We start from the raw sequence: 27,912 nt of genomic DNA on the forward strand, positions 1-27,912 counted from the left end.
ATACATCGGCGAAACAGGCAGAAGACTAGGTGACCGATTCCGAGAACACCTTCGAGACGTGGAAAGGAATGACAAGGACACATCGAAACCAGTCGCTAGACAATTTAATTTACTCAATCATTCTAAGCAACACATGGCAATCTGCGGTCTTTCTTTGCACTTAGGTGGCACGGAAAGCCGTAAAAATCTTGAACAAAAGCTCATCTTTCAAACCCGCAGTCTAAATCCCACAGGGGATCAACGAACGCTTTTCATTCCACTAATTTATTCATGTTTTTCTCGTTGCCATGCTCCCACCAATAACGTAGCTCCATTTTCTGCCTTTAAAAGCACACACAACCCACAATTCCTCTATTCGCTCCGACGAAGGGCTAACGCTCGAAACGTCAGCTTTTGTAATCATTACGGTGGCTAATTTACCATTTCAACTTTGTTGATATATCCATATTATATCTGTTATCTGTTTATCACTCTCCGATTTCTATAAACAGGGCGCAGTCTCTTTATTCAAAAGTGTAACGTCTTCCAGCACAAAGGACAACAGGATAGTATCCATAGTGGCCTTTGTGGACTTCCTGAGGAGATGGATTCAAGCACATTCGAACGCTACAACTAGTAATTTATCCCTCTCCAGCGACTTTGCAGGTAAGCCATGTGACGAAGCTTGTTCCTTGCAGCACTCTCAGATATGTTTTCTTCTTCAGTTTTGAATAATTTAGTTACGAAGCTCATTCTTTGATCCGAATTGTTAATGTCAGTTAATTTCTAATCTTAAAAGGATATCTCCCTTCCTACCTGATATTAGGGAGTACAACTACTGTTAGAGGATGTCTCACTTAGTAGGGACAAGACCAATCGAACTCGTGAAAATTCATTTGATCAGTCATGAGGTTTTATATTCTATTATCGAGCTTTATCACCACATTACAAATAAGTAGATCTGAATAATCATGAGAAAATACTGACTTTTGCTCTATAACCCGTGATGGTAGATGTTTTTGCTAGTCACGCTTTCCAACACAGAGGCAAAAACTTTCGTTTTGCTGATCTTGAAGAAGAAAACATGATGGAGATTCCATTTGGAAATGCCCATGAGAATGGTGGGTATACTAGTGGGTAATCTCACTAAAAAATATCTTAGCCCGTGATTAACACAAATCGAGAAAAAAACGCAACAAAAACAAAAACAAAAAAGGCACGGAGAGAGACATTTATTTTCGAAGTTGAGACGCAAACAATTCCATGGTAGTTTATCTTAATATAGAATTAAAAACGAGAGCGCGTAAACAAAATACAAAATATCGTCGATCATCGCAGACGTAGATAATAAGGGTTATAGTCCATATTTATCACGGGAGGGGGGGAGAAGTTTCGATGGCCCCCTTGGGGGGAATCACATTGCTTACGGGGGGTATCCGAGGGAGGATCAGTCGTCACTAACAGAGAAAAATCTGCTAATCAACTCCAGTCGAGGTGGAATTATAACATTATCACAGACCCATCAGACCCATAAAGAGATGGGGGGGGGGGGGGGGGGAGGAATTAGGTAAATTTTATCGTGACACAACAAAAATCCTGGAATTATTTCTATCTAGGTTCTTTGGTTGTGGGAATTTTGTATAATAATCTTACCGAGCTGTTTATATCAAAGAAGAACACCAAAGGAACCAAAAAGACAAGGTTTGTATTTTAGCAGTAAGCCGGGAAATCAAAGAAGCTAATTGTGTTGGCAATCCCTCGTAACGAGTAAGATGTCCACTTGGCAGTGATTAAATTAAATTAAATTAAATCAAATTAGTTTACATGAGTTCGCTGGTGACTATACAGTCCGATTCGGGGAGAGCCAATTCTCTGACAGACTGGACATCTGAAATCAGTGGAGGTTGGAACTACGCTGGCATTTTGTTGTCTCTTTTCTCGCCAAGCGGAGACTCTCACAGTGCTCCCTCCTCCGTTGCTCACTATGCGCCACACCAGTGTGGATAGCACTTCTCCAGCTAGGCCGGTCATTGGCCAATTATTCCCAGTTCTCGGGGTTGATACCGCACTGCTTCAGGTTGTGTTTAAGGCTATCCTTAAAGCGTTTTCGTTGCCTCCCCTGGTTACGTCTTCCATTGGACAGTTCACCATACAGAATCTTCTTTGGGAGCCTAGATGAAGGCATACGGACAAGGTGACCAGCCCAGCGAAGTTGGTTCTTGATAATATAGGACTCAATACTTTTGACATTAGCCTCTTCCAAAACACTGCTGTTTGTTCGTCTGTCTTGCCACTTGATGTTGAGGATACAGCGAAGGCAACACTGATGATACCTCTTAAGACTTTTGAGATGACGGCTATAGGTTGTCCAAGCTTCTGAGCCATACAGCAGGGTTGGCAATATTACGGCTTTGTAAACCTTTATTTTGGTGTTGGTGTAGAGGTTTCTATTATCAAACACCCTGTCTCTGAGGCTACCGAAGGCAGCACTAGCTGATTTTAGACGAAATTTTGTTTCAACATCCAAATCTGCCTTGCATGACAGGCAACTACCAAGATACGAGAAATGATCAACAGAGCTAAGGCGTGTGTCTCCAACTGTGATCTCTGGTTGTTTTCGCTCAAGTGTGTGATCAGGTGATAGTTGGAAAAGAACTTGTGTCTTCCGAGCATTAAGTGTGAGGCCAAGCGCATCATAGGCATAACTGATGGCATCCACAGCCACTTGAAGGTCTCCTTCTGTGTGGGTCACTAGGGCGTTGTCGTCAGCATATTGGAGCTCGAGTATAGCCATGTGAGTGGTTAATGTCTTAGCCTTCAGACGCCGTAAGTTGAACAGCTTGCCATCCATCCTAAACTGCATATCTATACCACGAGGTAATTTCTCCGACACCAGGTGTAGCACGGCGGAGATGAAAATCGAGAAGAGTGTTGGGGCTATGACACAGCCCTGCTTGACACCAGTCTTCACTACATAACTTCCGGTAGACTCGCCATCAATAAGTACTGATGCAGACATGTTGTCATGCAGCAGACGGATCATTCTGATGTATTTCTCTGGGCATCCAATTTTAGAGAGCACTTTCCACAGTGTTGGCCGATGTACGGAGTCAAACGCCTTAGTCAGATCAATGAAAGCCATATAAAGGTCTTTATGCTATTCCCTGCACTTTTCCTGAATCTGTCGTGCCGAGAAAATCATTTCCACAGTCCCACGTTCTAGTCTGAAACCACATTGAGACTCTGGAAGGACCTCCTCGGCAATGGGGAAGAGGCGGCATGCAAGGATGCGAGCAAAGATCTTCCCAGCAATGGAAAGCAGGGATTTACCTCGGTAGTTTTCACAGTTTGCCTTGTCGCCTTTCTTGAAAATGGTGACAATCAGGGCATCTTGAAGATCGCTGGGAATTACTTCCTCGTCACAGATTCGCGTGAAGAGTACATGCAGTTTCTCAATGAGAGCTGGACCAGCCTTGTTTGCTTCTGCAGGGATACCATCAGGGCCAGCAGCTTTGCCTTTCTTCATAGCACCTATAGCTGTGGCAATATCCTCTAGAGTCGGCGTCTCGTCAAGATGGCTTTTTAAGGAGAGTTGAGGCAAATTCGCAATTGCGTCAATGTTCACCGAGGGAGTCTGATTCAGTAACTCACAGAAATGTTCTTTCCATCTGTCACGAGTGCCAACCAAGTCCTTGTGAAAGGTTCCATCCTTGCCTGCAACTGGCCTAACACCCTGGGATGTTGGCCCATAGATCTTTTTGGTGGCTGCAAAGAAGGCTTTGCTGTTATTGCTGTCGGATAGAGCTTGAATCTCCTGTGCTTTTTGAATCCACCAATTATTTTCCATCTCACGGACCCGGCGTTGGACTTTGGATCTCATTTCGTGGTATTGCTGTTTCTTTATAGCATTACTGATTTCATTCTGCCAAACAGAGAATCTTTTACGTTTCTCAGCAATCATCTGCTCTATCTCTGGCTGCCCAGTGTTTCGTCACAAGCTGTTTTAATAGCAGTCTTTAAGCCTTCCCAGAGACAATCAACATCGATGTCATCAACGTGTAGCAGCGCTGCAGTCAATTTGGACTGGAACTCAGCTTGTTTCTCAGGGTGATCAAATTTCCCTAGGTTATATATGGGCCTCTGCCGTTTCGGCGTCATTCTCTGCTTTATGCGAATGATAAAGGACATAGAGGATCATACTAGCCTGTGATCGGTCCAGCACTCGTCAGATGATGTCATTGTCTTGATGATCAGAACGTCTTTTCTGTCACAGCAACGTACAATGACATAGTCAATCATATGCCAGTGGCGTGATCTAGGATGTCTCCATGAAGTCTTATTCCTGTTCTTTTGGCGGAAGAGGGTGTTTGTTATCACCAGCTGGTGCTCCGCACATTTGGTCAGGAGTTGGATCCCATTAGAGTTAGCATTGCCTACCCCTTCCTTCCCAATGACATTTTCCCATACAGAGTGATCTCTGCCAACCCGAGCATTGAAGTCACCAAGGAGAATGATCTTGTAATTGGATGGAATCTGTGTTAACACAGAGTCAAGAGTGGAGTAGAATATCTCTTTATCTTCAGGTTGAGCCTGTAGAGTTGGTGCATATTCGGAGATTACTGTCGCTTGTTGACTGTATTTTAGCTTCAAACGGAGTGTCATCAGGCGTTCACTTACACCAACCGGGAGTTCCTCCAGGTTCCTCATCAGCTCATTTTTTACGGCAAAGCCCACGCCATGTATTCTCTGTTCATTCTCCTCCTTCCTATTCCAGAAGAAGGTATATCCTGCTCCTTTCTCAGTCAGTTGTTCTTCACCAGCGCGACGGGTCTCTTGAAGCGCAGCGATATCAATATTATACTGGCGAAGCTCACGAGCAACGAAGGCAGTTCGCCTTTCTGGTCTTTCACTATTTTCAGTGTCCATAAAAGTACGTACATTCCATGTACCAAAAAGGAGTTGTTGCTTTCTTTGTTTTCGACCGCAACAAAGGTGAACCCGCTGGGTGCGGTAACCAAGCCAGGGAATATAAGGAAACAGACTATGTTTAGGATACCTTTTCTAATCCTTTCCCCATGCGGGGTGAGCAGAGTGGCTCCTAAAGAGGACTGCTCAGACATGGGGCGACTACCGAACTACTCTTCTGTTCCCAACTCCAAGAGCAGAGCGACTGTAACTTGACCTCCACTGCCTACGTGCTGGTTCACAACTGAAGGCTTCCAGACTTCACAATCCTGCCCCCGTCGCCGCTTACCAGTCGCCGTAGGACTTTTGGCCAAGTGGAAGCTGTGCGTGAGTTTTTAACGTGAGTACAAAGTTGCACGGCAAAGTTCCCACGGTGCTTGACATCACATGTCCTGGTTCCAATGGCAAGGATATCTCGACGACTGGAGGACAAGTTCTGCTGCAGTGGATGGCCGTTGGCTCGCGAGGAGCTCATCCGCCCTTTGAAGGTCTTGTTTTTAATCCAAACTGGGTGTCCACACACCCTCCTCCTCAGGCAAGCCTGGGGGGGTTGTCGGTTTAGTTGCCGACGACTCGACTACGCGACAGGTTGTACTGGGTTACATAGTACCAGTAGCAGGTTACCCGCGGTTACAGCGACCTGACCTGTTGCAGAATCAAGTTGCGGTTACAGCGACCTGACCTGACCTGACCTGACTAATTAAGTGAGTAATGACTACTTTTACAAGCGATTTTCATACAGAATACATATTTGTTTGTCTTGTAGTTATTTAAAATGCGAAATGATAAAAAAATATATATTTTTTTTGTTATCAGGGAGTTGAACACTATAATCATGTCCGTTGATATATACCCTGATCCTGATGTATTACAGGAGAACATCACCTTGGTTTTTAAACACTTAAAGGTATCCACATTTTCTCTACAATGACAGAAGCTCACCTCCCCCTTTTAAACTCTATTTAATCTTTAGCTTTCTCCATGAACGTTGGGATAACACTCGAAGCATCGGCTTTATAAATCTCTTCACGGTGGCCTATCCACATTATCAACTTAGTTGATAAAGTTAAACGATGTCATGATTTTAAGCCTCTGTATAAAATCTCAGTTTTCAAACATGATATTTTCCATAAAATTCTTCTTGATTTATACTACTGTCATTTTTCTCAGGCCGGCGGAAAAAGTAGAGAGTGTGTATTCTGGGACATGCTTGGAGACAGGTAAGCCTCGTTAATCTTTGAAAGACATCTTCTTGCAAAATGATATGTCTTTCCAGTTTAGAGGCACCTACATGTATTGTGTAGGCCATGTAGAAAGCTGGATTAGATTTCATTACAGGAATATACAGTGAACCACTAAGAAGTTGCTTTTATTTCTCGTACAGCCCTGAGAGTTGGTCATCCCAAGGGTGTTACACCAGAATTATTAGCGAATCTCAAACGCAGTGCAAGTGTAATCACTTAACTCACTTTGCTGTTCTAATGGATTTTACCAACAATGAAAATAGGAATGTAGAGGTAACACCTAAACTACATAGTTTTGATTTGATTTAGAAGTTACTAAGTATATATTATGTTCACTTTGAATTTCAGGCGTCACAAAAATCAAGATATTTCCAGAAAAAATCATGGAATATTCTTTAAAACATTATTTTCTTGAAGGTCTTCTTGAAGTTCAGAAAGTACGCTTCTGGGCATAAGTATTGAATACTTAACAATCTATGGTCTTTTAAAATTGATTTTAAAGGGAGATGACAGGATTCTGACAGTTCTTACATGTGTGGGGATGGCTTTATCGCTGACAGGAGTTTCTATTACAATCATCAGCTATATTCTGCTCTCGTATGTCCTCTTCAGTTACTTTTTATAACTTGAGAATTTTATCAGTTGAAATCTTAGCCAATTAAGTATGGATGAAGTAGTCTCTTCAGCATGAAGGAAGTGGTCTCTGATTGTGTCGTGTCTCATAGTCGTCCAGGTGATAGAAGTGGGTGAAGAGGGCGTTGTCCTTAGAGATGAGTTACATCTCGACAGCCTGAGCAAACCTGGGTTGAGGATTACACTTGCGGAGGTTTCAGACTTTTCTTTGGGCAAAGTAATGTCTAATCAGAAACGCATAAGCTTATAAAATTCATGAAGACAAACAGCTGTAAAATGGGAAAGAAGCAGAGAAAGGATTAAAAACGAGGGTCATTTACAGGACATGGGATCTAAATTTAGTAAATGAAAACGGTTAGGGCGGTAAGGTTTCCCTCTCTTCGCTTCCCAAGCTGAGGTTTAGACATTTTATTTTGGTTTGCACATTTCTTTACATTTCGGTTTGCTTGGGCCTATATAGAGACAGGCATGCACCCTTGTCCCACATTCGAGTGGGTCTAACATCTTGCATTGGAGCGGGACATATTGTCTTCCTTGCGGGAATTGATGCCACAGAAAACAAGGTAAGAGGCTGGGACAAATCAATTTCCATCCTATTCGTTAATTGTAATTTTTACTAGATTATTTCATGTTATATCTTATTTTTTTCTGGATGCTTTTACATATAGCTTTTGTTGTTGTTGTTGTTGTTGCTTTCTAAGGGTTTATTGTATTGCTTATTGTTAAGTTTTCCCTTATTTACATATGTCTTTGTTCCCTTTCCCGAAAACGTTTTCGCTTACCCATACACCAGGCAACTGATGATAATCTTTTGCAGGCTGTCTGTGTTACGGTAGCAGCTCTCTTACAGTATTGTCTGATGGCAGCATTCTGCTGGATGCTGGTCGAGGGCATTTATATTTACTTATTTGTCGTAAAGGTGTACAACATTGGTGATAAAATCCGCCGCTATCATGGCCTTTGTTGGGGTATGGAAAAATACTTGTTAAGATGTGATAAGAGCTGAAGTCATAATACACGAGAGCACTGAAGTAAATTGAATTCAATAAAACAAGTATCAACGGAAAAAAAGTGATATGCCAGTTTGACCTGAATTTGTAAGATGTGTCAATCCTCAAATTCTTATTGGCTTTTAGCACTCACCAGTCGGGATTTCATAACGAAAAAAGTGCCACGCAGTAAGAAATTAAAGTTCTCTTACGGCCAAACGGAGCTGGGATGTTGACACGCTGTGCGGGGTGGGAAACACGCATTGAGTTCTATTTTCGCCTTAACGCTTTCACTCCCAAGATTGAATGGTAATTCTCCTTACATTTTGCCATAAAAATTCTTATGATGTTAGTTTAGAGACGTTGGTTTTGTATCAACTAAAAATATCCTAATTGATATTTTTCTTTATTTTCTACACTCGTCTGCTTAATATTGTATTGATATTGTAGGGAGAAATTCTGTCTTGGTCACTCTTGGGAGTGAAAGGGTCAAAGAGACGGGTATAATCACTTTTGGTTTCAGCCGTATGTAAGGGTACACAACATAGCCTTCTCTTAAAATTCTCGCTGCCCTCTTAAATATTACTCAGTAAATTATAATTTTCAGCTGTTTCTCTTTTTACTCATTGTGGCTTTTTTTCCAGGACTTCCTGCGGTCATAGTTGCTGCATCTCTAGGTGTTGTTGCAGGAAAAGACGGAATCGAGAATTTTGTCAATGATCAGTAGTAAGTTTGAAAGTTTACCTATTTTATATTCTGGAAGCATCACTGTAGATTCATATGTGAGTGAGTTTTCGACGACCTGAAGAGGGAAACCCAGGGAAAGGGTACCGAGTTCCCTCCTCCATGGGCTTGTATCGAAACTGCGTCGTCTATCTTGATTTGTGCTGAAAAGATTGGAAAATCTGGCCTATCGTACTTTTCAATTTTCAGTTTATTCCTTGTTTTACTAATATGTTAATTTTTAATCTATTATTTCCCTCTGGAAAGCTGCTGGTTATCGTCAAGAAACAAAATACTCTGGATATTTGTTTCCTTTATTGGGCTTATCGAACTTGTATGTGGCGACATTACTTGTTCTATCATAAGTTTAGCACTGATACACCTCAACTTGAATCTGTTTAAATTATTTTATCAATATATATTCTATTTAAGTTATTTTAAGTTAAGTTATTTACTTCAGTTTTAAGGCAAACACCGTGCTCCCGTAAAAAAATAATATTATTCATAGAAGACAACGAGTAGGCAGAGAGGGAAGAACCATTTTCTCATGCATTCCGCTACAATAATTATAAAAGGTTTTCAGAACGGACTCCACATCCACAAAGGAATTTAGGCTACTCGACGGTTTTTTTATTCTCAAGCTGCAACAGTTCTTATTGAAAGCCTTGTTTAGTGGAATCGACTTTACGTTTAGCTGCCGCCCGCATTGTCCTCCCCTGTCCTCTTTTCTTTTTCTCATATTTCACACTATTAGAGATGGACAAATCAGTAAAGTAGGCCAACATTCGTCTTTTCTTTGTTTGTAAAGACTAACATAGCAATCCTTGCGCGAGTCATCAAGGAAATTGCCACAATCCAATATGTAAAAGAAAACCAGGCTGAACAGATCCGGTGAGATGATTATCTTCTTCTTTCTGTGTATCATACGACACCGCTGTTCCCAGCAAAGTGCAGAGTACTTGTCACATAGTGTTTTGGCTCGTTTTCGAGTTTTGTAGCTCCTTTGTAGAGCATCTTAGCTCGAAATCCGACTTTCTGAGGGTCGATTTCTCGAGAAAAAATTTTTTTCTTCATCTTTTCAGGGTAGGTCTCCGATCATGCGTGGTGTTGACTCCATTGCTGGGAGTCACATGGTTGATCGGTTTCCTGTCGCCATTGCATATTGCCTTTTCCTACATGTTTGTGATCCTGAACTCTACTCAGGTAAAATGGAAAGCTTATATAGGTTTGATCTGAGGTTTTACTTCTAGAGGGAGGTAAGGGCGTACTCACTGCCACTGCACGAAAAAATGGATTTACATAGGTGTCCAAGATAGATAGATGGGATAGGATGCTTAGTTTTTGAGGCTTGGGTTGGTATTTAAATCCAGTAGGGGACTCATGTCCTATTGTTTATATAACAGTACTTTGTATAAATCCTTAAATGAATAAATAAATAAATAAACAAATAAATAAAGATGAGGCAAAACTGTGGTAAAAGCCACATTTACTATGAATTACGCACATTAATGTTTGAGCAAATATTATTTACGCGCAAGATTTTCCCACCTTGGCAATGTTCTTAAATGTTACATTTGTATTTGATTTTGACTGCTTTGCAAAAGTGAAGTGCAACCATCGAATTGACAAATGTTTCCTGTTGAAGCAAAGTTCAGGTCAAATTTGTTGCTATGAGCACTTTTGTCCTCGTGGCAAAGATGTGTAAAGACTTGGTATTGAACTCGTTTGCTCCACATGGCAAAACAGGTCAAAACTATGTAATTACCAGTATTTTGCTTCGGCAGGTAAAAGACCATCAAATTCTTTAAACTGCACAGATTTGTTAGGGCAGTAAATGTGTCCAAAGAGTTGCTATTACTACCATTTGCTCTTGGCTGCAAGATCGATCAAAGGCTCAAAAATGAGCAAATTTACTATGTGGGAGAAATTTCTGTAATTACTCACATTTTCTTTGATTTTGCTGGGTGTAAGAAAGGCGATCAATGCTTCAGAATCACACATTTGCTCATTCAAGACGACGATCGTCTAAAGTTTCGAAAAGACTAATCAATAAGCAAGTGTAACGCGGATTAACATTCAAGGTCAGAATCTTTTTAACTTAACCCTAACCCTAAAGAGAAGGTAACTAGAGAGAAATAGTGAAACCCCTGTCACAGGGGCTTATCTCTTAAACTACAGATCTGCTGAAAATTTAGATGTACCAATAAAGCATGGCATGCGACTGGAAAGGAAAGTTTGATTTGAAAATAAGTGCTAACGGATAGCTGTTACGACAGAGACCTTCAACCCACGTTAAAAAAAGAGGGTTAATGCTTCTTTTTCGCTTACTTGATCTAAAGGCTTTTTTCTTTTTGGTAATCATTTATCTGGCAAATTTCTTTTCTGTTTTTAATCCCTTAATACCTTTTTTTCTAGGGCTTCTCGATTTTCTTCTTTCACTGCTTGAGAAATAGTGAGGTATGGATTAGTTTTGAGACTGCATGATATACACATTTTCTACAGCAAGAAAACTTTGCTAGCGGAAGGAAAGTTTCTAGTAAAGAATTGGTTCATGCTTAGGGTTTGTATATTGAGTTATGGGTGCACGCGGAAAGTTTGGAGAGCACACGGGAAGCGTAAGAGTTCCTTTAGGCGACAAAAGCATGAACTAATTATTCTATAACATAGTGGACACAACGTGTGTTTGAAGAGAGAGTTTTATCATCATTGCGTCGGATTTACCAGGTTAATCGCTATCTACCCGAAAACTATGCACAAAATACCGGGAAAAAAATATCAAGAAATATTTTGAGGCCAAATAGTCATTCAAATAATTGTGAATTTGCTGGTACATGTAAGAAGGTACATTAAATGATACTTTCTTTTTCCATATAAATATTGCTGTTTAGCATATTTACTTTTCATTTTGAGCTCCAAAAGGTCTATCTCAATCGGAATGGAACGGTAAAATGATATTTAATAAAACCTCGCGGCAAAAACTCGACGGGAACTTGCAGCCGAAGTGAAACTGCACACGTCACGTTATAAATGCACGGCCTTGCGTACATAAGGATTTTTTCTATAGTAGCTCTTTAGGAAGTAGGTAGGACTTGCGCCCTCGATATGTTCTAATTTACCTAATTTTTCTCACTTAGATAAGAGACCGTTTCAAAGGAAGACTTCAGAGAGCTTGCGCACTTGCAGACAATCTACCTATGATTGAAAATAAGGAATGTCGATGCAATTTGAGTCTAATCTAAGGTACACCAGTCAGTTTCACGATCAATAATTTTGCACTTCCAGAGTGGATACTGGACTTTTCGTGAAAACTGTGACGAAGTTCACTCATGTAATAACAGCCCGATGTAAGCAGTAGTAATAGAGTGTAAACGTTATATGTTTGTAATCGGTCAATATGATGGGATAGATTACGAGTCGTATCTGTAGAACTGAACAGTATACATCAGCTGAAATTATCTAATCAAAATTACTTTTATCCGATGAGTAAATTTTTTCCGAAATTTGGTTACAGTCATGTACCGACAAGAGAACTTCAAAAACATCCATACAACATGGCGGTAACTGCAGCAAGTCTTTTTTATTTATTTTATGCGTGTACATATGATTACCATACTGATGGTAACCGCAGATGGTGACCATAAAAGTCACAGTTTTGGTAAATTTTTACCAGCCTTTTTGTCGCCCAATGTTTTGCATTCCTTTTCGAAGTTAACAAATGAAATTGACGCCTGCTTTGCCATCTTGACTATCACTCGTATATGATTACAGACCGGATTGGATTTTACCCAGTCTTGGTAAATATTGGTATTTTCGTTATGCTTAAAGGCCTTAGGAATCTACTTTCACTCTCTAACAGAAACAAACAAAATTTTAGTCTCAGTTTTGGTTCTCTTAAACAAATAAGAAGTTGTTCACCAGCATAGTTTCGAATATGAATAGTGCCCGTATATAGATAATGGAAGGTTTTTATTTCTGACTGGAGCTCACCATAGCGGTAACTCGACAAATTGTCCTAAAACTGAATCGTGACCTTCCATTTTGTTCTCTTTTGTTTTAATTATATAATGCACATATACTCCGATTCCATAGGAATAGATGATCGTATTCGTTCACTTAGGTGATATTTAACAATTATTCCACGAGCGAGCGTTGGATATCAGATGATAGATAGCCAACGAGGCGCGTAGCGCCTGGTTGGCTATAATCATCTCATATCCAACAAGAGCGAGTGGAATGATTGTTTAATTAAAAAGACGCCCCCAAGACATTAGACAAATCTTCTTGACTTTATTTTGTAAGAAGAAACCGGATGTTATAATGTACAGATATTAGATTATGGTATATTGGCTCATATACCTAAACCAATAAAAAGTCTTGAATTACATTATCCAATGATCCATTTTTTAATGATCTCGGATGTCGCCCAGCTTTAGCAGGGAAATAATCGGTCACGTGATGCGTTTCAACCAATCGCGCGCAAGCATAAATATCTGATGGACCTTTATTTTCTCTACATATAAATGTTGTGCCGCGTAGCACTATAAACACAAATGGTGGAACAGAGAATTAACTCTGAAGCGTAAATTAAAGTGCTAAGTGAGACCCATGAAAAACCCACTGGGCGTTAGCCCTGGTAAAGGATAACAGGGAACCACACGAGGTAAAGAGAAAATTCTTATGACCTCGGTTGGAATCGAACCCACGACCTCCGGATTAGATTTACCGTTGCTCTGCCGACTAAGCTAACCCGATCTACCCAGACTTTCTCTGTCCAACGAACTCGTAGCGTAATAGTTAATTCTCTGTTCCACCATAATTTTCTTTACTCTCATCCCTTACTTACTCTGAATTCTGTTTAATGTTGTACAGAAAACTTCTTTCTCGGGAAGTCATGAGAATTAGAGAGTTACTACTTTGGCTGAAGTTTTTTAGCCAATTTAAGCTTTTCACTCTCCTCTTTCAAACGTTTCAGGAAGTTTTTAAGGACCTTGTTTCTTGATGCTAGGACATTTATATTATTCTATAATTAAGTAGCCAAGATTTAGATCTAAGATTGAGATTCCAGAAAAGCCTTCGATTTTTAGAAAGAGGTAAATCTTAGAATCTGCAAACAGCCACTGACCATTCAAATTATGATTGGCTTTGGTGCAAGTGATTTTATTAAGTAAAAAAATCAAGTCAGTGTGTAGAATGTAAGCAACATGAAGACAACTTCATTCAACTATCGCACTTTGACATCGATAATAAAAACATCAGACAACCATACAAGCACAACTTGCGGGTATTCATCGTTATTTTCATAGACACCATGCTTATGCTAATAATCTTAAAGAGGAAATAAAAAACCTGTTAGCGAAGCGAAGGGGGGTCATGAAAATGAGAAGAGACTGGATACAACCTTTAGGCACCGCAGTGTCCCCACCATCTTTTTTATTTTCTGCTGCCTTTTAAAACGACACACCACAATTAGCCGTAATTTCGCAATCTGATTGGCCAATTTTCCGTTGTCGATAAGAGTACAGACAACGGTTGCTTGCTTGTATTACTGTAAGTGGGAAATTTTGGATATAGCCAACTGGAAACAGATTGCGAGGAAAGGAGGGAGAGGTGGTACTTCCATAAGATTCTTGATATGAACTAGGCAGGGGTTTCTGTATCCCCCCCCCGCTAACTATCAGTTTGGTTTTGAAATATTCTGCTATAAATCAAACAATTTTGTTTTAAAACAAGCTGATTTGTTTTGCAGAGAAAACTTCGAAGGTTATGAAAATTTTTTTGAATGGTAGTAGCAAGGCTCAGGGCTATTCAAAATGGTTCCTAAAGGTAACCACGCTTTTGGGTTTGAATCATGATACAGCTCAAGGTAGACTATAAAAAAAATGGAACATACATCGAAAAGAGGTATACATGTGCAACCAATGCATCGAGTGTCATCAGCACGCACTATCCTAGTGATAAGTTGAGTGTCCCCTCCCCAACCCCCATCCCCCCCTACATCAGATTAAAGCAGCGTGTATAACTTCTCTAAAGCCTAAAGAACGAACTTTTAAGTCCTCGGTTGAACGTGAATATGGCTGCCCGCACCACAAAAAGCAGCAAGAGATTCAGCTGAACAGATACCGCGTCGTCTTTGTTGTCTTTGTCGTTTTCGCCGTCTTTGTTGTCTACGTTTTCATCTTCGTCCTCAATTGTATCCCCTAATGTCACCCCTTGGTCAACTTCGATGGTTTTGCTAAATTGATCGGCGGGTACTCGGAAAACAAGTCTATGCTTGTTGCCAGTCGTCTCGAGCTTTGGGTGATCATTGCTGCTAAATTTGGCAAATTTTCCATTTATTTTGCATTTGAAAAAAATGAAAAGAGAAAAGAAGGAAAATTAAAATTGTGGTAAGTTAGAAATAATAAAAAAAGGTAGACCTTCCAGTGGCAGAGTATTGTGCGAACGTTCTCCAAGAGGTGGTTTTTGTAAATTGACTTATCCAAAACACGACAAAGAGAAAACTACCAAAACAACCCGAGAAACTGAAACGTTTTGCTGATCACCGACTAGCGATTCACGGAATTTTTTCTATTGTTTTTTTAATTTCATCCCACTTGGGTTATTGCGCAGATAAGTCCACAGAAAGTGTGGTATGCTGCATAGATATGTAATCTTTATTTAAACACGATCAATTCATACATATCACATACGCTAAGATATTTAAAATTCAAACTGCATACTATAACAGTAAAAGCTGTTTTCCGTGAATGCCGTGCGTTAGACTAAAATAGTACCATTGATCTTACATTTAAATACCCCCAGAGACTCTGTGTTCCTTATAATCGCATGGTAGACTGTTCCATAATGTGACATCATTGTAGTTAAAGCTTTTTCTGTAATAATTAGTGTGTGGTAATGGAACATTGAGCTTATTTTCAGAGTCCCCGAGGTCACAAGCAGAGTCACGCCACGTAAACTTAAAATACAGATACTCTGGAGCTAGCCCGTGCAGACGTCTAAACATCATGGTGGCTTTATGAATTTCCTGCTGGCGTGCAAGATTTTTCCACCCTAAAAACTTGAGTAGCTCATTTGCATCAGCATCATAGTTAGAGAATGTCAACACACGGGCTGCTCTATTCTGCAATTTCTGTAGTTTGTCTCGTAGCGTTTTCCCACAGCTACCCCAAACAATGTCACAGTAATCAAAGTAAGGTTTTACTAAAGCTTGGTAAATGAGATGTAAGGTTGATGCTGGGATCAGGTGCCTAATTCGCTTTAGGGCCCCGAGACCAAAGGCGATCTTTTTCGTTAGTTTTTCGATGTTACTATGCCAATCGAGTTTATCGTCTATTATCACACCAAGCGATTTTGTAGCTGTAACCTGGCTCACTTGAGTATTCTTGAGTATTCTTGAGTATTCTGGCTCACTTGAGTATTCTAATCAGAGAATGTTTAGAAATACATTTGATAATAAAAATTAACGGTAAAAAACTACGACGTTTCGAAGTCTGCATGACCTCATTATCAAGTAAAATGTTAAAACTGATGTAAAATTGTAGCTCAGAGATTATATACAAATAAAATGTGATAACTTCATTAGAATAATGAGCGTTCATTTTTATTGGTGTTTAGCATGTCAGATCGTGCAGTATATGTTTAAATAAATACTTTTGCACGTATTGAGTCAGACTGCGTGTTTAGCTTTGGTTTTTGTTCGCGAATGAATAGCATTTCGTGAATTAGGCAGTCCATTTTTCCGCGGCATTTCTTGAGAACGGAAAACATTTCCTCTAGGCTAGTGGACGCTACACTGTGGGCTTCTTTCAGATGCTTGCCAATGACAGAGGCTTTATGTTCTTCTATGCGTTGATGAAGATGGCGTGTGGTATAACCGATATAATCCGCATCGCACGAATCACATTTAAAAGTGTAAACAACGCATTGGTGGTTAATTAAAGCGGGCTTCTCTTCTTGTATCTTGAGCTTTCCCTCGATCTTACGACTCGTGAAAACTGGTCGTAGGTCAGTTCCGATTTTCCGGCCAAGATCTTTCAGCTGATGTCTTACTGTGTCGGCCGATTTTTGGTCTTTAAATGGTAAAGTTATTCTGACAGGTTTTTGTGTAGCCGCGTCAAGTTCAGTTGGGGTTTCGTGACGGCCACCAATGCGTTGTTTACACTTTTAAATGTGATTCGTGCGATGCGGATTATATCGGTTATACCACACGCCATCTTCATCAACGCATAGAAGAACATAAAGCCTCTGTCATTGGCAAGCATCTGAAAGAAGCCCACAGTGTAGCGTCCACTAGCCTAGAGGAAATGTTTTCCGTTCTCAAGAAATGCCGCGGAAAAATGGACTGCCTAATTCACGAAATGCTATTCATTCGCGAACAAAAACCAAAGCTAAACACGCAGTCTGACTCAATACGTGCAAAAGTATTTATTTAAACATATACTGCACGATCTGACATGCTAAACACCAATAACAATGAACGCTCATTGTTCTAATGAAGTTATCACATTTTATTTGTATATAATCTCTGAGCTACAATTTTACATCAGTTTTAACATTTTACTTGATAATGAGGTCATGCAGACTTCGAAACGTCGTAGTTTTTTACCGTTAATTTTTATTATCAAATGCACTTGAGTATTGTTCATTCTAATTGTTGGTGAAGCTGTGAGAGTATCCAGTCTCTGCCTCGACCCTGTTAGCATGAATTCGGTTTTGGTCATGTTCAATGTGAGTTTGTTCGCTTGTAGCCAGTTGAAGACGTTTGCTAGGTCTTCATTTAGACAAAACTGAACATTCTCAAGGTTCGTATGATGCACGATCCTCGCAGTAGATAGCGCTATTTAAGCAATAGCGAAAATCAGACCTGAAAAAAATCAGGCCTGTACGCGATTCGAACCACTGACCTCTGCGATACTAGTGCAGCGCTCTACCAATTGAGCTAACAAGCCAACTGGGAGCAGGCCGCTAAGTTGATTCGTAATAAACCCGTGAAAGTGATAAATCAGATACAATGAAATATATGAAGTTCATATATTTTGAACTGCGGTATTAGATACGTATGATGCACGATCCTCGCAGTAGATAGCGCTATTTAAGCAATAGCGAAAATCAGACCTGAAAAAAATCAGGCCTGTACGGGATTCGAACCACTGACCTCTGCGATACTAGTGCAGCGCTCTACTAATTGAGCTAACAAGCCAACTGGGAGCAGGCCGTTAAGTTGATTCGTAATAAACCCGTGAAAGGGATAAATCAGATACAATGAAATATATGAAGTTCATATATTTTGAACTGCGGTATTAGATACTTATGATGCACGATCCTCGCAGTAGATAGCGCTATTTAAGCAATTGCGAAAATCAGACCTGAAAAAATCAGGCCGGTACGGGATTCGAACCACTGACCTCTGCGATACTAGTGCAGCTCTCTACCAATTGAGCTAACAAGCCAACTGGGAGCAGGCTGTTGAGTTGATTCGTAATAAATCCGTGAAAGTGATAAATCAGATACAATGAAATATATGAAGTTCATATATTTTGAACTGCGGTATTAGATACGTATGATGCACGATCCTCGCAGTAGATAGCGCTATTTATGCAATAGCGAAAATCAGACCTGATAAATAGCGCTCTCTACTGCGAGGATCGTGCATCATACGTATCTAATACCGCAGTTCAAAATGTATGAACTTCATATATTCATCGTATCTGATTTATCATCAAGGGCTTATTACGAATCAGCTTAACAGCCTGCTCCCAGTTGGCTTGTTAACTCAATTGGTAGAGCGCTGCATTAGTATCGCAGAGGTCAGTGGTTCGAATCCCGTACAGGCCTGATTTTTTTCAGGTCTGATTTTCGCTATTGCATAAATAGCGCTCTCTACTGCGAGGATAGTGCATCATACGTAAATATAGCACAGTTATAAAGGATGGCTAGTTTCCCATTTTGCATTATATTTTCCCTTTAATTTGTTTGTTCATTTGTTTGCTTTGTGTGTGCTTTCAAAATGTCCTCGTTGTTTTTTCTAATCTCTTCTGATACTGGTTCAATTTGGAATTTGTGTGCGGGCCGGCTTAGTCATAATTCTTGATTAATTCAAAACCCTCTATTTTGTTCTCTTGCATTGTAGACGTGTTCTACTCTCTTGAACACAGTGGAAATGAAGGGAATTCACGGGGAAAAAATCGAAATTTAATGCAAATCATCTTTATTTCATTCGTAATTTTTTCTTCGTTGTGATTAATTTTGCCAATGAGTGTCTTTTTAATAAAGAAAGCAAAATTCCAGTCAGTTTCGTTAAATGTGAAGATGAACAATTAAAACACAACGGTCAAACGTCTCTGCATGTGTAAACTCTGTAGAGGTTAGAACCAACGCTGTGCCATAACAGTCTTCCTTTAACGGCCGTCAATGGACTCAGTTTGAGATGAGGATACGAGCGCAATGCACAAACAATGGCGGAAGGTTGTACTTATTGACGGGTGCTTCATTCCGTCGCATTCAAAACACGTCTCAATGGGTAAACACGTCGCCTGTGGCCCAGCTGGGTCCGGTAGTCCAGGGGCGCAATAGATATCCCGCGATATCAATTCCTAGTTCAATGTGGACCACCGGCTGCTGTAGGGTTCTAAACGGTCAGATGCAGAGCTTTGCAGTGATTAGGAACAGCTTACCAAACCTAGCGCAGATGCTATCTCGGAAAATACCCGTTGTAGTACTGGAAGATATGTTATGGCAAGATGTACTTTATGACATCATTGGAGTACCAACTGTTAGACTCTTTCCAGGGAATATAGCCTGCTCCAATATATATGATAACATAGCAAACTTCCCAGCAGCACAAGGCTAAGGATGCTAAAATTCATTAACGATGTTGATAAGAAATTGCAACGACAATTGAAATGCAAAGATAGAGCGACTATTTATTTGTTCAGAAATAAAGTGTGAAAAGAAAATTAAGTAGTTCATTCACCTGGACAGCAAGAACGAGCTGGATTAGAACTCGCTGTGTCATATTTTGCCGGCTAATACGCCTCCTTGCTGCTTTATCTCAGAGGCGTCAAATGGGCCACAGTAAGCCAAGGTATTAAGATATTTTCCTTAACTTCTTTTTTACTAAAACAGATATCTAGAATGCTTCATTGAAAATTTTATCTTCGTGCTGTTTGAAATTATGAGCTGGGATTAGGGTGAGGAAGGCCAAATTTCATCCAAATGCGAATGTCAGACATTTCACTGCAGCTGTGTTACGTCAATGACAATTGAAACTTCATGTATTTTTCAAACACTTTTAATCCCTTAAGCAGTTAATTGTTTATTCCTTTAATTTACGGGACTCAGGTCCATTATTATTTCCCCTCACTGGTAAACACGTAGAGTCAAGTCTTCCGACCACGACGATATATAACGCGGGAGGTTGCTAAGCACGAAAGAAGCGTAAGAGTCGCTAGAGGCGATAACCGAGAGCGACTCTAGCTTCTTGAGTGCTTAGCAAACCTCCCAAGTGCATCCATAACTGAATAGTGCACGCTGTGGTGTTTACCATTTGTTTTATAACATAACATTGATACATTGTAGCTAAAGAGTTCCCTTTTATTTAACAAATCTTACGCGACCAGAAAAAACAAGCGCGCGCGGAAAAATAGTCTTTGCGTTTGCTCACGTCAGCAGCGTACACCCGTGGGCAAATGGGGGACGCTAAATTGACCAATCAGAGCGCGCGCTTTACTTTGGTTATGTTATAATGACAATTTGGGGAGTCATTTTCTTGGCCGTTGCACACTAAAAGAATAAATGAAAAAACAAAAAGGGTATTAGATGTAATTTAATAAGATTGCGGATGAAAAAAAACAAAAACGATTGGAAATATCTTGGCAGTCTATTTTGGTCGTATTGTGTAACAGAATAACATCGTTTACGGTACCTCGCAATTGCACTCCATCTCATAAAATCTTTTGACTTTAATGGAAAGAAAAAAAAGGAAACAGTTTAAAATTAAGTTATGTTTATATCCACTGACATAATTTTGAGAGCGAGCCGTCTTTTTCCGGTTTGTGGAAAAACCGTATCAGTTAGGTATCGGTTGCTCTTTTTAACATCGCCCCGTGGAGGACGGAGGACGGTGGAAGGGTGGGGTGTTTGTCGGAGAAGTTTGGTTGTGTCGCAATAAAATTTTCGTCGTTCTCCCCTATCGCTGTCTAATGTTGTTATGATTCCCTCACCGTATTAGCAGCCACTTATCTATAGTACCCCCTTTCATTAAAACTCCGTTGACGGCGACTGATCCCTCCTTTGTTCCCCTGAAAACCATGCAATCCTACTCCGCCCCTCCCTCCAGGCCACAAATAATGACATCATTGATAATGACTAGTCCCTTAGCTTCCATTAGTTTTTATCAATTTATTTTTTTAAATGACTCATGTAGCCATATAGGTGAGCTGCAATTTCAGAAAATTAAGAAAACATCAGACTTCAACATGGGACTCAAATCTTGTGTGATTTCAAAAGGGAATATTTTAAACTTTGAGTTTAATGGCATCGTGATGGTTACGAACCAGTGCCGGGCGATTACATCCTCCTTGAAAGTGGTTCGGCTATAACATGACTCAAACCATCGAAAAATTATTGTTTATCTTAAAGCTTTACAATAAAAAATATTAACCAATAGGAAGGAAGTGCAGGGATTGACTCATAACACCACGACGACGAAAGAGTCCAAAAATTAAAATTAAGTTTAAGTTTTAGAAAAAAAATCATTATCATATTGTTTTGTGAAGGTGTTTTTTTTGTTTTTTTTTTGTATACGGAGAACCATTCCGGCCTGGAATGGACCTCGGATTGCTCACTGGGGCGGTATTTATTGACTTGCGCAAGGCATTTGACTCTGTTGATCACGAAATACTTATTAGCAAACTAGAGTCATATGGACTTAAGGACATTGAGTTAGACTAGTTCGAAACTACCTGACAGATCGAAAACAACTCGTGAGTTTTGGTAAAGAAATATCTGATCCTTGTCTCATTACATCGGGTGTCCCTCAATCCCTCAAGGGTCAATCTTAGGCCCTTTAATCTTTGTCCTTTTTTTGAATTACCTTCCTATAGTTTTAGAGCGATGCCAGATTCTGATGTACGCTGACGATACAGTTATGTATTTCGCCATTCGTAACGCCCAAGAAATCAGTAGTACTCTTACCAGTGAACTTGCCAAGGTCAATAATTGGCTTGTACACAATAGTCTTTTTATTCACCAAGGCAAAAGAGAATGTGTTTTGTTTGGTACTGGTTCTAGGCTAGTATATGCTAATCTCTCAGTGAATATCGATGGTAAGGAGCTAACACGGGTTGCTGAGTATAAATACGTAGGAGTAATTTTGGATGAGTCGCTTTCATGGAACGCATACGTGAATTATTTCAAGTCAGTAAGAGATTAGGAATTCTTGACCGCACTAGGGGGAGCATTAGTATGCATACTGCTGGTATAATTGATAGATTATTTATTCTTCCTTTTCTTGATTATTGTGATACCGTTTGGAATTGTTGCGGACGTATAAATGCTGATAATATAGAAAAACTACAGAGACGTGCGGCAAGGATTATCATGCAAACCAACAGCATGAAGCACTAGCTCAGCTCAGATATGATACACAGGGGCTTAGACAGGAAACTCATGCGTTAAACCTTCTGAAGAAATGTCTGAATAAGCGCTGCCTGCAATTTTTAATAGATTAATTTTCTTTTAATAGAGATAATGTACAGAGAAAATTGTGGCAAAGTGATCATCTCCGTTTTTCCTCTTTCAAACTAGAATGTACGAAAAACTTTTTCTATCATCATGGATGTGAAGTTTTTAAACGTAATTTATAGTTTTTATTAATGGTTGTAATAATTTTAATGCTGTTTTAGGATATTTTTTATTAGCTTAGTTGGACTAGTTTTATGTATTGTTAACTTTTTTATATTTCTTTTTATCAGGGCCTTTAAGGATATCAGTTTTCGTAACTGTAGGAGTTACCCTAACCGGGAAAAAAAGTATCTTCATCTTCTTCTTCTTCCTGAGAAAGTATGGGGATAAAGGATCCATTTAAATTGAGCTAACCGCCTCCCGGTTAGCTCAATTGGTTGGAGCGCTGGATTGTGTTGTGCGGGAGGTCGAGGGTTTGAGCCCCGGCCGGACCAATACCCATGGTCTTAAAATAAGTGAGGAGAATTTGCTACCTTTCTATAATCAAGAAATGTATAGATATTCTAGTCTTCTCGGATAAGGACGAATAAACCGTAGGTCCCGTCTCCTGCAGGGTTAAGGGTAGGAGACGTTAATTTCTCACCCTCGAGATTACTGTGTGGTGGATGCCCTCCCCTGGGTGGGATGGGTGGGTGTTGGCCCTGAAAAGCCCCTATGGGGAGTGGTCAATTAACCTATGTATGTATTTAAAGAAAAACTATTTTGGATGTTAGCGATCGATATTATTAAAAGAGAAGGTGTAAGTAAGATTCAAAAGTACACATACCTGTGTGTTTGCCATCGATGACAGACCAAGCAGAAAACAAGGCAAAGAACACTAGCAAGCTTTAGAACGATACAATGAATAGGTAAGAGGGTCTCAATGAGGTCAACTGAGCCGTAAAGGTGCCAAAAAGTTTAGCTTTCAGGCGCTAAAATTGACAAATTTTGCTTAGGGTAGACCCTCAGGCAATATCCTGCCATGCACCATCCAAAGCTGACGAGCTGAAAATAGCTTGAGACCCTGACGGGCCTTCAAGGTTGAAAATTCAGCACCTAATAGACATGTAGTTTGTATTTGTATTCCTCCACTTCAACAGATTAGAGTCTAGTGAATAACTACAAGATAAGAGGATGCAGAAGGGTATAAAGAGGAATGTAATTCAATTCATGATCCATATGATATGGGAATATCACAGCGAGTCCTAATCCCGCTCAGTCTTGCTGTTTATGTGAATGAACTACTTCATTTTCTTTTCAATTTTTATTTTTGGACAAATAAATAGCAGCTTTATTTTCGCATTTCAATTGCCGTAACAATTTCTTATCAACATCATTATAAATTTGTGCGTCCTTAGCCTCGTGCTGCCGGAAGGTTTTGTATATTATTCTGCATATTGGAGCAGGCCGCGTTCCCTGGAAAGAGGCTAACAGCTGGTCCCCCGATTGCGTGGTGAAGAACATCTTGCAACAGAATATTTTCCAGAAATGAAACGGGCATTTGCGTGGTCAACATCTGCGCTGCGGTTTGTAAGTTGTTCCCAAGCACTGCAAAGCTCCGCGTCTGACCATTTCGAGGCACACAGCAGCCAGCGGTCCACATTAAATTTGGAATTGATATTGCGGGATAAGTAGTGCGCCCCCGGACTACTGGACCTAACTGGGCCACAGGCGGCGCGGTTGTTCCTTGAGCGGTGCTTTGAATGCGACGGAATGAAGTGCCTGTCAACAGGTACAGTCGTCCGCCATTGTTTGTGCATTGCGGAGCGTATGCTCGTATCCTCTTCTCAAACTGACACCATTGGCCGCGGTTAAAGGAAGGCTTTTGTGGCACAGCGTTGGTATAAACATAAGTGGAACGAACGCTGTCTCTAGTGCTGGAGTAAGTGGCCCCAGGGACAAGGTGGCCTTTGTCAAATTGCTGACCACGATATATTGCGTCGCTTCCTTGTGGCGCAATACCTTTAGTTATAAAAAGAAATTGCTAATTAGGTTTATTTTCCAACAGAAAGCATCGTTTAGTCTGAAAGACAGAAAGGCAGCGAAGTGGGGTGGACAACTTGAATATAATTGCCAACGGACGGACAAAGAGAAGGACACAAACTGATCTACGGTTTGAGTAACTGACTGAGAGACAGTCGGACCGGCGGATGGCTAGAAAGACAGACGATTTGGAGTTTTCATATGTTAGAAAAATCTGGACAGGTCAGGAAATCGTGAAATTTCCTACCGTCCAGGCCTTTCCGACATATGAACACTAGGTTAAACAGACAGCAGACACACAGATGAACAAGTGGACAAATGGAGAGACAGAAAAACGCTCAAACGGCAAACAGACAAATGGACAGGCAGATAAATGCACGCAGGCCTTGGACGAACGGAGGAAAAAAGACAGAAAAAGACACTAAGAAAACAAACATTTTTTCAAGGAAATCAAAACGGGGGGGGGGGATAATGGGGGATAGGGAAGCAGACTTGCTCAATGACAACAAGATCGATATCACCTTTTTACATTTGACTTGCATGTATTTACCTGATGTTTGCTTCCATGATGGCGCGGGTCGTTGATTATTGGTATTAAAATTCACGTTTGCAGCTGTCAAAACGTAAGCTGAGAACACAGCAATGCCGTGACTTTGGTCAAACATCGTTGCATAATATACCTGACCATTAACTTGCTGGCAAATATACCTCATATGCTGTAGGATGTTGTTGCCCGATCGCAAACCTCTGGGTGGGTTTCTATTTACGAAAAATTGAGTGTAGCAAGGTTGGTTAGGAAGAAGGGAGACCATCTGTTGAGCAGGCACTGCTCGAATCTGCGCATTATCCTGGATGTGGGCTTCGTAAGATCTGTTGTTGGTACTGTGCGAATAATCATTTTCTATTGACAGGTAAATATTAAACAACATATCGGTTATTGATCTTGATGTATTTTTTGCCGTGAAGCGTTTTCACGCTCAAAGGTGATTTCGTTGTTTATCATATAGTTAATTGTTTATTAGGCAATTTTCTTTTTCACTCACGCCAAATTATATTGGAAGAATGTAACAGGAAGCTTTGCTGCATGGATTTATCAGTTCTGCGAACAGTGATGTTTCTAATCGGGTATTTTTAGGGTGTTAAGCACGTAGGGACTAATCAGTATAATTGTCAAGTAACCCAAGTTTCAAGGGAAATTAGTTTTAAAGAAGTTTTGAAGAACGTAGGAAAGCCACTGAATTAAGCATATGAGTGTGGATTTCCTTAGTTATTAAATGAAGCATTTTTGTAACCTTAACGTCCTTAATCAAAAAAGAGTAAATAGATGGTAAAACGGAACTTGTTAATTTGAATTGTTGAGTGTAAAGTAAATGTCGATCTAAGTTTATTAGATGAATCAAACGAAGAAAAACAGTATGACGACCAGGAAATTTCTTCATTTACTGAAGGAAATGCAAAGAGCAAAACGACAGCGCGGCAACTCCGTTCCGCTTCGCCTACTTCTGTCACGCACTCCCAATAAATAAATGTCTTCGAAATTCGCCCGCACTGAAATAAGAATTTGGCGTGTACGGCTAAATTCGTGAAAATACTCAGCGATACTACAAAACAAAACGTCTGATAAGGTATATTCATTATCCAACTACACTCTGTGGAGTACAAATATCACGCGGTATTTGTGATCTAGAGAACCGGTTAGACAGGTTTTCTCGCATAGGGCAAGCGAAGAATTAGATTAAAGTTACAAAAACAAAAAGAAAAACAAAAAACAAAACAAAAAAACAAAACAAAAAAAAAAAAAAACCAAAAAAAACCCAACAAAATGGCGGACAAATTAAGGAGTCGGAGTGGCTGGCGAATATTGATCCAGGTTTATTGGATAGATTGAACGAAAAAAAGCAGTTAGACGACAATAAGATATCATTATTTGTTGAAAATAATAGAAACAGCAACACGACAACGCGCCAATTCCGTTCCGCTTCGTATGGCTACTGTCACGTTCTCCCCGTAAATAAATACCCGCGAAAATCGCCCGCACTAAAATAAAAATTTGGTGTGTTGGATAATAAATAACTTATTAGGCGTTTTGGTATGTCGTGTCGCTGAGTATGTATGCTCTTTATTTGTATTTTGACTTGCCCTAAGGGTTCGTCAAAATACTGTACAACTCGTAAAAATATTCAGCGATACTACACAACAAAACTTCCGAATAAGATATAGGTATACAGTCCAAGATGGTTGACCAAACTGTTAAAAAGAAAGCTATTTCGACCAAATTTCCAAATTTGGCGACTGGTGTCAGCGTGAATCATGGGAGTACATATCATCAAAGTAGCTTAGCACGACAGTCTTTAATTGGACAACTCCGCCCATAAAGTGATATGACATCAGTGCATTGCAGTGAAACGATATCACCATGTATAGCCACGACTTCGAATTCATTATACTGATATCAGCATCGGATTTATAATGATAGAAATCATCATCATGATGCAACATGTTTCGCCTTTAACTAAAAGTCAATCAAAGCATTTGAGTGGTGGTTTGCCTTCTTATTTTTTTGCGAACAATGGCTGTTTCCTTTCAGAGATCTGCTTAACATCTGACAATACAAACTTAAAATCAGAGCTCGAATGATGGACATTTTTTGTGAAATTGTAATACTTCGTGGAAACTCGTACATTATATAATAAAGATGGGAGTTTATAACCGGCAGGATCGCAATCATATTTGACTATAAAACAAAAATAAAACACGAGAGCGTAAATGAAATGAAAATCCTATCAATGCCCCGAATAACTCGGCGATGATAAATGTAGATTCAAAATTAAAACGATCACAAAGCACGTTTGTTATGAAGCGGCGGCTTCACAAATTTCCTTCTTAAAAAAAAAAAAACAATTTTGTTATCTCACCTTTCTTGTAGTTCTTGATCAACCCGCATTCAGTAGTTTCTATATTTGATAACACCAAGACAATAGCAATCAAAGACGGCAAAACGTTCATGACGGATCCCTTCATCGTTCACAAGAAGGAGAAATGCTCTAGAACTTTGTCAACTGATAATAAATAGGTGATGAAACCTCCTCGAACTCCAAACAAAAGGGCTGCATACGATTTGATGACGAGAAAGCTGTTCAGGATTTTCAACCGAATAGACAATCCAATAGGATTCTAGTTCACCTACGTCATCTCTTACCATAATGCCATAAACGTCTTGAAACATGATGACACTCCGGTGAATCATTTGCGCAGAGAATCTCTTTCAGTTGAGGAATTTCACTCTTAGTAAGAATTCAAATCTTCCCGCTGACTATTGCAATTTCACAAAAATGGTAAATCAAGCTTCGAACTATAGATGAAAATTGTTTCTCCGAAATGAAATTTTAACGTAGGGAAATAACCGGTGAAACCTTTCAAAAATCTGTCAAAAGTAACCTATGGAGACATCACTTTTTGAGAACAAGACTGGTGTCTGTTAAAATACTGTTAATGAATAACTGGGTTATTGGTTTTTGACTTATTGTGAGGTCAACATCATTAAATATTAATTTACCAAGTTCTTTTGTGCCTTTATGAACCAAGATGAAGTTTTTTTCAACCCACATCGCAAATTAATACTTCTTGTGTAGTACTTTTTATTTTTTTCATTTTCATTTCACCCTCAGTTCAAA

General features: G+C 39.8%; 2 protein-coding genes across 2 annotated transcripts; one reads left to right on the plus strand and one right to left on the minus strand.

Annotated features, from left to right (window-relative positions):
- The first annotated feature begins 985 nt into the window (after nt 1–985).
- LOC111335333 (adhesion G protein-coupled receptor L4-like) lies at nt 986–13,143 on the plus strand. The gene is made up of 14 exons (XM_088761777.1): nt 986–1,100; nt 1,596–1,680; nt 5,761–5,851; nt 6,115–6,164; nt 6,329–6,461; nt 6,691–6,785; nt 7,282–7,384; nt 7,639–7,789; nt 8,455–8,536; nt 8,801–8,867; nt 9,342–9,424; nt 9,616–9,736; nt 10,949–10,990; nt 11,668–13,143. Exons 1-14 carry the CDS (start codon nt 986–988, stop codon nt 11,770–11,772), a joined length of 1,323 nt encoding a protein of 440 aa, XP_088617903.1. The 3' UTR covers nt 11,773–13,143.
- Nucleotides 13,144–23,463: 10,320 nt separating this feature from the next.
- LOC148730343 (endonuclease domain-containing 1 protein-like) lies at nt 23,464–27,325 on the minus strand. Its single transcript, XM_088761333.1, has 3 exons — nt 27,154–27,325; nt 24,789–25,139; nt 23,464–24,217 (listed from the first exon to the last, which is right to left on the minus strand). The coding sequence occupies exons 1-3, from the start codon at nt 27,257–27,259 to the stop codon at nt 23,610–23,612; spliced, it is 1,065 nt and encodes a 354-aa protein (XP_088617459.1). The 5' UTR covers nt 27,260–27,325; the 3' UTR covers nt 23,464–23,609.
- Nucleotides 27,326–27,912: the final 587 nt, after the last annotated feature.

This window comes from Stylophora pistillata, chromosome 5 (assembly GCF_964205215.1).
Source record: "Stylophora pistillata chromosome 5, jaStyPist1.2, whole genome shotgun sequence".
Taxonomy (NCBI): domain Eukaryota; kingdom Metazoa; phylum Cnidaria; class Anthozoa; order Scleractinia; family Pocilloporidae; genus Stylophora; species Stylophora pistillata.